The sequence below is a fragment of the Eubalaena glacialis genome, chromosome 4, assembly GCF_028564815.1.
Source record: "Eubalaena glacialis isolate mEubGla1 chromosome 4, mEubGla1.1.hap2.+ XY, whole genome shotgun sequence".
Classification (NCBI taxonomy): Eukaryota; Metazoa; Chordata; class Mammalia; order Artiodactyla; family Balaenidae; genus Eubalaena; species Eubalaena glacialis.
Genome location: NC_083719.1, coordinates 64,159,382 through 64,171,751, shown reverse-complemented (window position 1 = coordinate 64,171,751; position 12,370 = coordinate 64,159,382). Strand labels below are relative to the sequence as shown.

The following is a 12,370-nucleotide window of genomic DNA, read 5'->3' as shown; positions in this document are numbered from 1 at the left end:
ACAGCACCCATTTTGATGCCATGGATACTTTGATTCAGCTCTTCTGATTAGCAATTGATAATTTTTTCAGCTTTGCTCCTATTTTCTTTTGAGAAAAACAAAAACCTCTAACATCTGTCAGTAAATCCTTTCAAGTAGTGAAGGCAATGTGTTTGGAGATCTGTTGCTTGATGAACGGTTATAAGCCCTGATTGTCAGCCACCGGGTCAAGGTCGAAAACAAAATAACAAATGGTTTGACATCCATTCTGTAACCTCAAAAGAGTCAACCATAAGACTTTCAACTACCAGGGCAGCCTCTACTATTGGCAGCAAAACAACAACACAGTGCACCAAGCAATGGTACAACAGATGCTGCCAACCCCATAACCAATGCATACATCTTTTCCCTAGGGATTAGTATTTCCCAATTTCAGCTTGTTCTTTCTTTTGTAGCCGAAGCATATGGAACAGTTACGTAAGGCCTCTTGGGCACTGCAAGTATTCTTGGAAGCAGTAGTTATTATTCTAGTAAAACTTTGTGGGGGAAAAGGCCTAAAAAAAGTAGACTCATGAAAAATTGGTCACAACTAAAGTTTGGGCACATAAAAATTGTTCTACAATAAAATTATTAAATTGGCAAGGGTTTACATTTGGGCAAAAAATAAAATTTGCTTATGTAGGGACAACCAGGGAAAAAAATGCAATGGTATTCAAAACTGCTACTACATCAAAAATGGTAATGTCCAAAAATGTAAGCCACTAAAACCCAATCAAGGACCCTCATTTGAATATGAATTCTGTCACTTAGTAACAAGTTACTAACCCTCTTCTTAGCATCATCATTTAGTCAAGGTAATGCAAGCTGTTGTAGCATTATATAAAGACAGCAATATACATAATTTCCCACCAGTAAGAAGGTGCTAAACCTCTTAACCTCACCAAGTTTTTTTTTTACAAGGAACAAAGAGTCTAATGTATGTGAGTGACTTCTGCAGTAGGTAAGACACTATAAAAAGTTTATTAACAATTATAAATATAACTAATTGTTAATTTTTTTTAATTGTAGGCATATTTTGAAGATAAAGCAAATTATTTCTCTAACAAACCTCACTTGTTACTGTTATGACTTAAACTGTAAAGCTTAAGTGATGAAAATCAAAGTAATGCTTTTTACTTACCCTCCATATCCAAACTTGTTTGCATATTAATACCACCACAAATATTTTACTAGCAGATTTTTCCTTTGGTTAAGTCAAATAAGAAGTTGTTCTGAGGTCAAAAGAAATAAGGCATCTCTTTCTAAAAGTAGATGGTCTAAGTAAATTTCCCATTTTGATGATGGTCCGTACTTTGAGGTTGAAACAGGAGAACATCCTGTATTATAACAGAAGGGCCTCTATGTATTGCTATAGTTAACAAAAGTGGGCAAACTTTACTTTTTACAATGCAAAAATTGGAATAATCTCAGCTTGTGCAATTAAAATCTCTAAGGATTCTCTCATGTTATCTGCAAGATTTTACAAAATAAAATAAAAATAAAGCTCTGAGATGTTTCCCATTAGCACCTGGTGTCCTCAAGCTGAAGAACATTATCAGTTTTAAAAGATTCGATTTCTATCACACTTACTTTTTTGTGATAAATGCTACAGAGTCCTCTTTCGATGTCAGGCAATTTACGTAGATGATTTTCTATCTGGCCAAACACACTGGATTCTGAATGGAGAACTTCAGATACAGCATCAAGTCGAGCATTTATCTCCCTGTGAGAACAGAGTAATGGCAATTATCAGATATGTTAGGAACTCAGACTGCAGACATTTCCCACTCTAATGCCCAGCACTGTGAGAGCAGCCACTCAGAAAAGAACAAAGGAGACTCTTCCTCCATACCTCTGGCCCTTCTCTGCCCCTTATCATTGAAATCAAAGAGCAGGTACCACACAAGGAAAGTCATTAACTAGATGGCTAGTCATTAACTAGCCAGCAGAGACTGGTTCCTTAAGTTTTCCTTCCTCCAGAGCAAACACACAGACTACACTTCCCAGCCTCCCCTGCAGTGAGGTATGGCTGTGTACCCAAGTTCTAGCCAGTGAAATGTGGGTAGGAATGATTACGCCACTTTTAGCCCTGGCCATAAAACCTCCTGTGATCTTTCACATTCACTCTTTCCCCCTTTGCCAACTGGATGTTGAGTCCAGGGCAATTCTGTGAGCCCCTCACCTGCTGACTCCATCAGCATGGGTGTGTGAGTAGAGCAGAAAACCCTCCACTCCCACGTCTGCTACCAAATGAACGTTTCATTAGCAAAAAATAAACTTGTATTGTATTTAAACCACTGAGATTGAAAATTTACTTGCTACCATTGTTTGTATTACCTGGCTAATAAAATGGGTCTATAGTGGGCAAATGAATTTCCTACTCTGACTGAAAGGACAGACCATCTCAATCAAAAAGCAATTCATTCACCTAACCAACTTTTTTGAGAGAATACTTGGTGGTGGTGGTTGAATTGATTAAGTGTTTGACTGAAGTGGGACTAGGCACACTGAGCCTGGGCAAAGACTGGGAGCAGCAATAGAAAGTGCAGAGGATGGGATTTCCCTGGCGGTCCAGTGGTTAAGACTCCACGCTTCCACTGCAGGGGGCACGGGTTTCGATCCCTGGTCAGGGAACTAAGATCCCGCATGCCGTACAGCACACCCAAAAAAACAAAAAGGAAAGTGCAGAGGAAAAACATCAGGAGACATGGGAGTCCAGGGTTGCAGGATTTTATGAATGGCTACACCCAAAGTGATGGGCCATTTGGGGAGAAATGGTGAGACTCTGTCAACTCAACATGGAAACCTGACTAAATGTGTCCTAAATGAGATAAGGCCCATCCAGCACCTATACACGTCAAAGGCCTACACTAGGTATGATGGCCATATGTGAAAAGACTGAAATAAGTAAACATATCTAGTAGAAAACGGGCCTTTAGTAAATACTTTTTGGATCAATGAATGAACAAACAAGCAAGCAAATGAAAGAATGAACTGACATTTGGGGGGAAATGGGGCCATCAGCTGTTGAATACACATCTATCAAAGTTCTGTTGATATCATATACACTTATGTGAAGGGCAAACCTTATATCAGAATCCTGCCTAGATAACTATTAAATTGAGTATTTCACAATTAATTGAGTGTTTTTATCTTCATTATCCTTATAACTATCCTGTGAAGTCATGCCTGTTCACAAAACAGATACTAACTTCAGGTCTCATTTTTTAAAAGAATATTTATTTATTTGGCTGCACCGGGTCTTAGTTGCAGCATGCGGGATCTTTAGTTCCCTGACCAGGGATCAAACCCGGGCCCACTGCATTGGGAGCCCAGAGTCTTAACCACTGGACCACCAGGGAAGTCCCCAGGTCTCATTTTTGTTCCATTTTTTCTCTGGCTTATCCTCTGCTATGTAGAACAGGCTCCGCTATGTAGAACAGGTTTAGCATGACAAAGTAGAACAAGCCAGAGCTTTGTAGACACACAGGCTGATTCTTCCATTCTCAATGGGATGGCCTCTTAAATCTATTCAGTTCTTTCCATGTCTACTGCCACTACCCTAGTCTAAGCAAAAACCATTTCTCACAAAGAGAAATGTTCTACCAAATCAGGCTCCTAACTTTCCACCCCATGTGCACTTCTGTCCCTTTTTCCAATCCATTCTCCAAACTGTAGCCCGAGTGGTCTTCCTAGAACCCAAACCTGTTCATGCCATACCTCTGCCTTAAGCTCATCAATGACCTGCCATTAATCTTAGATTCAAATCCAGAATCCTTAACTGACCTATAAGACAACTGATCCCTGCTTACCTCGCAAGTCTCGTCTCTGATCACCTGTCACTCTCTTCCTTTCACTCTAAGTTCCAGCTGGACTGAACTTCTCCCAACATCTCGGTCACTCCAAGTTCTCTGACATCAGGGCTTTATCATCTGCTCCTCACTCTGCCTTGAAGACTCCTTTCCCCTATCCTACTGCCTACCAGCTTCCACTTTGGCAAACTCCTTCTCACCCTCCCTCTGAAAGGGCTTTCTAGACTCACTAGACTAGATTTCATCCTTTGCCATCCTTTTCCATACAACCCTCTGTTTTCTTTCCATAGTGGAACTTACAACTGTATTTACTTCTCTACTATCTTTACCACTAGACAGTAAGCTTAGTGAGAATGGGGATCATTTCTTCAGTCCCATAGTTCTGAGATCACGATACGTGCTCAATAAGTAGCTGTTGAATTTGATTCAACTGAATTTCAAAGACTACATATAAAGTAAATCAAGATGAGGTGAAAAAATAAAAAATTAAATTTTCTTTGCATAAGATTGTTAGGGTAAAACATTGATTTATTTTATCACAACGTTTACCCCAAATGCTATACAAATATAAAGTTTTATTTTAATAACTCACTCCTGCACAAATGAAAGATGACACCAATTGAAATAGACTAAGTTGATGCTGCAGATGGTATGAGGACAGATAAAATAATGCCATCTGTGAATGTATAAAAGACAGCCAGATAGCTACTCCCTCAAAAATTATAAAGGTTGTCTGAAATATGGAAAGATAAAAGCAAAAGAGGCTAATAAAAACCTAAATCATATTTATGAAGTCTTCCAAAAGACTTTTAAAAAAATACTTTCTTGGAAAATAGAAAGGTAGTAGCTTTTTTTAGCCTTGTGACAGCCCAGACAAAAGCCTGTTCACTATGAATCACTTTCACATTAACCCAGCCTTCACTTGTTAGGGAGGTAACAGCTCAGAGGTTAAGAATTTGGGCTGAAAACGTAAATGACCTCAGTTCAAATCCAGACTCTTCCATTTACCAGTAATTTAGACTTGCCCTATTTTCTCCATCTATAAAATGGAAATAATAATGGTCCCTAACTCATAGAGTTGTTACAAGAATTCAATGAAATAATACATATTAAGCACTCAGCACAGTGCCTAGTACACAGTAACTACTCAATACATGTTAGCTGTTACCACCATTATTATTACAGAGATCTTTATTTGGTTATGAAATTTGTTTGGTAGGCATCACAGAGAACAGCTCAGGGAAGGGAGAAACAGCACCCAAAACATAAGCTTGGAAATAACTATGTGTAGACAAGCCTTTAGGCATAGATATGCAAAAAGGTGTTTTGTGCAAAGTGAACAGGAAAGGATTACACAAGGAAAGCTAGTTCTGGCATCTCAAGTGCTACATCTGACTGGTAGTAGTGACCTGAAGTACTGTGCTAAGATTGGTTAGTAGGTACATTGAGAAAGAATGCCATAACCAACTACAGATGTCTAACACGGGCAGGGAGAGGGGGAGACGGGGAGAGGGTATGAGGCACTGTTTACCACCATGAATTTCTCATCACTGGGGCAGCTATACTTCCACTTTTATCTCCTATAAGCAGATCAGAATGCAAATCAATAAAAAATGACTTCTAATCAAGTTTTTTAAATAAAATGGTGTATCTTAGAACTGTTCTTTAATTAGCAGGTATAAGACTTTCTAAATAACCGTAATAAAATAATAGGTCAGACCACCAGAACAGAAAACAATTATTTTGGTGCAGTCAATGAGAGAGATCAACAAAACAGGAAATAGCACTGTCAATTAAATGAGGATAAAGATATTATTCCAAGATGCCCTATGGTATTCTACAATTGATCTTACCACATGATACATTCTAAACAAATGAAAAGAGGCCACCTGAGTCATTCATTTCATTCCATATGACAAAAAACAATGAATTTGAGGTCCTGGGGATGACAAATATTCTTCTTTACCACCAAAGATCCAACGAGTAAATGTGTCGCTGGAGTCCTTCACGTTTGAAAATGAACTGAGTGATGACATTAATATCTGTTGTATGTGGTTGTCACTCAGAAACACAGTGTATCACCTATAGCTACTGCCATAGTAAGGACATGTGATCAGTCTGTACCTGCTGGTTGCTATTTGTGGAGATGCCTCTATAATTCTAACAACAGGTTATTTGGGGAGGAAAGAAATAAACTACTTGGAAGAGGTTTTCTGTTGTTGTTGTTTGTTCTGATTTTTTACTGAAAGGTTAGCTCTAAAGACAGATGATATAAAATGAGTAAATTAAATTCAGACATTAACACATTACTCATGCGATACGGCTAAACCAACTACCTAAAACAACTTTCTGGTAGAAACATGAATCATAGGCCTTCTCCTAGGGCCTAACCATCATTATTTGAATCCACCTAGCTTTGCCTTTCACATACACTATTCACTCATTCATTCAATGAACAATTACTGAGTGCTTATAAAGCACCAATTGCAAAAATAGAAGATGGAGAGTGAAAGTGTGATAGTAGGAGCTAGAAAGGTAAGCAGGGACCTGGTCATGTGAGTAATGCAAGCCACACAGGAGCTATGACTTTATCCTGAGAGCAAGGGGAGTCAATGGCTAATGTTGACAAGGACATAAGAACAGTGGCAGGAAGACTGGTTAGAAGGCCGTTTCAGTAATCCAGCGGAGTGACATTGATGATGTGAACCCAAGTAGAGGATATAGCAATGGAAAGAGCACATAGTTTCAAGAGATATTAAAGAGGTAAAACAAACAGGAGTTGTGACTGATTAGATAAAGGAGGGAGGGAGAGAGGAGGAAGAAGGAGTAACTTGGGTAATGAGATGCAATGGGATGCCATCCGCAAATATCACGCTCAAAACCTTATAGATCATGAAAGAAAGAGTTTATTTTATTTATGAAATTACATTCTAAAGAGCTATTCTCAATATTTACTTTGTTGCAAATTGTAAATCACCCAAGTTTTTAAGGATTTTTATTACTCATGTTCAAATGAGGCATCATTTTACCAAGAGACAATTCACCCTTTTCAGAATATTAAATAGAACAATTTTCTGACAGCTACCTTCCATTATTGGTTCAGGCCACAAATCTGAGTCTTTGAAAAGAGCATGACTATGATTTCTGTTTTTGATGATAATGGGAATGGGTATTTTCAGACCATCCCTCCCACTGAGGACAATTCAAAAAGACAAACAAAATATAAAACACGTTCATGAAAGCATCAAAGGACTAACAAAATGGTAAGGAAAAACTATACTAAAATCTAAAAGAAAGCAAGAACCCAAATAAATAATCCAGCAGTCAAAACCACTTTTGCACTAAAAAGATATGCCAGAAGAATCTGCTGTAAAAATGAGCTGGCCTCATAGTAAGGGTAAACTTGTAGACTAGGTGAGCATCATTTGGATAAACTGAAACATGTCAAGCATTGAACTTGAATTAAGATGTCCCAGACTGGAAGTATCACTGAGAATCTGGCAGAAGCAAACGAAAATCTTCTTTGGGAAAAGACACCTTCATCTTAGCTCTCATGTTATTTATTTATTTATTTATTTTTATTGGAGTATAGTTGATTTACCATATTGTGTTAGTTTCAGATGTAGAGCAAAGTGATTCATTTTTTTCAGATTATATTCCATTATAAGTTATTATAAGATATTGAATATAATTCCCTTTGCTATACAGTTTATCTATTTTTATGTATAGTAGTTTGTATCTGTTAATCTCATACTCTTAATTTGTCCCTCCCTCCCTCCCCTTCCCCTTTGGTAAACATAAGTTTGTTTTCTGTGTCTGTGAGTCTGTTTCTGTTTTATATATAGATTCATTTGTATTATCTTTAGATTCCACATATAAGTGATACCATATAGTACTTGTCTTTCTCTGACTTTCACTAAGTATAATATTCTCTAGGTCCAATCATATTGCTGCAAATGGCATTATTTCACTCTTTTTTATGGCTGAGTAATATTCCATTGCATATATATATACCACATCTTCTTAAGCCAATTGTCTGATGATGGGCACTTGGGTTGTTTCCATGTCTTGGCTATTGTAAATAGTGCTGCTCTCTCACTTTATTCTTAAAAATAAAATTTCTAAATAATATAACCAGCATTCAAGCATAAAAAGAAACGAGATGAGTAAGAATCAATAGAAACAACAGACAATAGGAAGAGACATACAAACTACCAAGCTTTGTGGGGTGTGGGGCTGAATGATAAAAAATACTCAATAAATTCAAAAGACATTGTCAAAAGAAAGCAGATGAAGACAGAACAGGTAGAGAAATTAGAAATCAAATCAGTTATATAATTTCCATTACTTTACAGGTGATCTTTCTTTGCTCTCTTGCTCTCTATAGGATTTTTATCTCTGATTCAGTATCATGTGTAGTTTCATCACGATTTAGCAAAATGTGGATTTCTTGTTTGTTTTCAATTGCACTTTGATTCAATTGTGCTTTCTAAATCTAAGGAATCACATCTTTCATGAAATATGAGAAACTCTCATCTTCTATCTCTTTGAATATTGTCTCTCTTTTCCTATTCTCTCTCATTTTCTTCTACTGGAAATCTGATGAGGATTATGTTAGACTTGATTTGTCTTTCAATCTCTTCTATCTCTGATCACACTGTCTCTCTGTGCTACACTCTAGGTAATTTCTTCAGATATCATCTTGGATTTCAGATATTGCATCTATTCTGGTCTAACCCACCCACCGTTTCTAAAAGTTGTATGTAGCTCTTCTTAAAAAATCAACCTGATCTCTTTTGATGGTATTTTTGTTCTGTGCTCATGTTTTTATTCTCTTTTGTGTTTCTGTTAACTTGGTGGTTCAATATTTATCTTTATAATCCCCTTATCTGAAGGTCTTGGGATTCTAAGTCTACTGTTTATAATTTCTGCTGACTCAACTCATGATTACTTGTTTCTCCACGTCTTTTGTAATTATGGTTTATGAGCTTACAGCAGAACTTGCTCTTTGAGATTTCTAGGAAGCCTAGATGAGAGTGTATCCCTTCAGGGAGGACCTGTGTTTGCTTTCGCTAGGAACCATAACGCACAATGGGACAATTTTAAATAAATTTCACAACTTAGAAATTGCCAGACCACAGAGATAAATCAAATTAGAATAACAAACCTGAGTGAAGGTGGGCCTGTGGTTAAGAATTCTTGGAAACTTGGCAACTATAGAACAAAGGAGAGACCAGCTAAAGGTTCCTGAATAGACTGCATCCCAAAAGATGCTGGTTAATCCATATGCAATAACAGGGCAGACGTTTGGGTAAGAGGCATTTAGGGTCACTTTTTTCTTGGTGGCAGCAGTCCCCTTCCCGTTCTCACTCGCATCCACACAGCAAAGGAAAAGAGGCATGGGGTCAACACCAATCAGTCACAGCTCCCGGTTATGCTTCACCCACCACTCTTCCTTCCCATTTATGAGAAGTAGTGTGTCTCACTGGGCTGAGTAAGAGCGGAGTCACCAGGTGAACATTTGTTGGCAGGCTCATAGAACATGGGAAACCACAAAGAATAAATAGGGCCTCCTCGTGTAGTTAATTTCAGGAAGTTCCAGAGAGTTAAAATGGCATTTAGTTTTGCTAATATAAACTAAATGTTAAGTGGAGCAAATATATTATATTCTATTACTTTGTCATTTAGGCCAGGGCTATAAATTAGACATACAAATATTAATACTCTAAACATATGGGTTTACCAAAATAAAAGTCATTTAATTATTCAAGAAAATTAACTATCACTAAAATGTACTTTAGAAAATTACACAAAAATCTAGTCAAGGACTTATTTCCTAAAACCAACAATTTTCAATTTTCTTAAATATTTGTGTGATTTAAATGCCAAGAATAAACTTATCATGCTTAATTCTCTTAAGCAGTTTTATAAAAATCTAATTTGAATTATAAAAGTATTCTTCATTTGTTCTAATTATGTTATTGAGCTATACAGTGAGTAGCAAGCATTTTATTTTAGGTATAAAAGTTTCCATCACTTGCATCTCCTTCTCCTCACTAGATTACACCTTGACCAAATTAGATTAGAAACTCTTTGAGAGTAGGAACACTGTGTCATTGACACTAAATAATACAAAATTAATAATAACTATCTGGGACTTCCCTGGTGGCACCATGGCTAAGAATCTGCCTGCCAATGCAAGGGACATGGGTTCGATCCCTGGTCCGGGAAGATCCCACATGCCACAGAGCAACTAAGCCCATGCACCACAACTACTGAGCCTGCGCTCTAGAGCCTGCGAGCCACAACTACTGAGCCTGCGTGCCACAACTACTGAAGCCCGTGCGCCCAGAGTCCATGCTCCGCAGCAAAAGAAGCCAACGCAGTGAGAAGCTCATGCACCACAACAAAGAGTAGCCCCCACTCACCGCAACTAGAGAAAGCTCGCAAGCAGCAACGAAGACCCAACACAGCCAAAAATAAATAAATGTTTAAAATAACTATTTTATACTACTAAGTGTTAATGTGCACTTGGTCAATCAGAACAGAAAGTTGAGCTTCCTAAATTCCCAGGACTTAGTCAAGTTAAAGAATTAAATAAAAGAGAAAGGCTGTGATCCAAGCCCAACCACATACAATGACAGTGCTCAAATGCTAATGGTTGCGTCATTCTGAGAAGGGACTCACACAAAGGCTCTACCTCCTTACCAGTGGTCCTTGAAAATTCTCCTCATGATTCTGACTACAGCTACAGGCAAAAGATAAAATACAGGCAAGTACCAGATTCAGGAGAACTGACCAGGACAGATACTGGACAACTGACATTGTGAGCACACAGCCTCCTTCCCGTCACCACTGGAAGCCCCCAGCCAGGTCATCTTATGACTGTCTTCCCATCTTTCTAAAACAAGATGTGGTGGAAAACAGATCCTCTCAAGTCTAACATGGGCTTTCCAGAGAGATGGGCTTGGGTTTGAATCTCACTTTCACCTGATTAGGATGGTGGTGAAGGGGTGGTAGCAGTGCCATTTAAAAAATTCATATATGTGTATGTGTGTGTGTGTGTGTGTGTGTGTGTGTGTGTGTATGTATTATATTCTCTATATTACTTACTTTTTAAGAATAAAACATTGCAAACACGCATAAAACACTACCCCAGCTGTATTTCTTTCCCTTTCCTCCCTTCCCAGAAGTGACCATTTTCCTGATGTTAGTAAATATCCTTTCTATTTCTTTTTATATTTCTACCACTCATGTCTGAACCCCTAAACAACACAAATGCGTTACAAAATTCAGATAAATGGTTATTGTGCTCTATGTATTCTTTTATAACATTGTTTTTATGAGATTTATCCACACTGAAACATGTAGACTTGAGTCATTCATTTTAACTGCCATATAATATTCTAATGTATGACCAGATAACTATTTTTCCATTCCCCTACTAATAACTAGGTTGCTTCCAATTTTTTGGTATCACAAAGCCCACAGCTCTCTTCTTGACTGCACAACTGATGCCAGGAACCACAGTAATCCTTTATATGTACCATCTCATTTGGTCCTCACACCACCACTATGGGGTAGGTAATGCAATTCCCATTTTACAGGTAAAGAAACTGAGGTGTACAAAAGTTCATAACTTGACCCAAGTGACACAACTGAATGAGGGAATCAGAACTCAAGCTCAAGTGTCTCATTAACTCCAAAACTGTGCTTTCAGACATGCCCCTATGTGCTTTGCTGGATGATCTCGGTTAATGAACCTGAGTGTCAGTTTTTCTCATCTATAAAATAGAAGCAGTAACCATCTCTGAGGATAGTTGAAAGAACAGAGATAACACAGATGAAAAATGCAGCACAGTTAGACACTGGTTTCCCTTTCTGCCATTTTCTTTCCACTCATATGATCCTCTTGAGTTTTCATCTTCTGCTTCCCCCACATAGAGACTAGTTTACAGAGGAACAGACCTCACCTCTCAAGCCTCAGCACTTCCCTCTTCCCACCTTGGCTACTCTTCTTTCCTCAACTCTTAGATTTGGACGTCTGCTCCTTTCTACCAAAACATTTCCCTTTCTTCTTAAAAAAAAAAATGTTTCCTTTTCATCCCTAAAATCAATCTAACATTTTGCATAAATACCTTCACCTGGACAGATACAATCCAGAATGTTTTTCAAAGGTAAGGGAGATGAAAGATTTTTCAGAATACTGTACTATAGGAGCAAAATTGCATAATGTTTGCAATTTACAAAATTCATTGTTTTTACAACCTCACTTCAGATACTGAATAAACGTGTGATACATTTAAATAATAATCAAAACACTTGTTTCCATTCCAGAGATGTGTACATTTGATCTGCCCATGCCGAGAGGAGGAAAGATATGAAATAATTGAGCCTATCTGTTATGGATTGAACTGTGTCCCCCCAAAAATATATGTTGAAGACCTCAGTGCCTCAGAATGTGACCTTACTTAGAAATAGGGTTATTGTAGATGTAATTAGTTAAGATGAGGTCATACTAGAATAGGGTAGGCCCCTAA

At 37.8% G+C, this 12,370-nt stretch overlaps 1 protein-coding gene across 5 annotated transcripts in view; it reads right to left on the bottom strand.

The window, feature by feature from the left end:
• MSH3 (mutS homolog 3) overlaps positions 1-12,370 on the bottom strand; it is a 262,769-nt gene that overhangs the window by 94,477 nt on the left and 155,922 nt on the right. For all 5 annotated transcript variants that reach the window (XM_061189407.1, XM_061189402.1, XM_061189403.1 and 2 more), the window contains exon 13: positions 1,609-1,741. In XM_061189407.1, the coding sequence (XP_061045390.1) occupies positions 1,609-1,741 (133 nt within the window). The remainder of the gene's footprint in view (positions 1-1,608; positions 1,742-12,370) is intronic.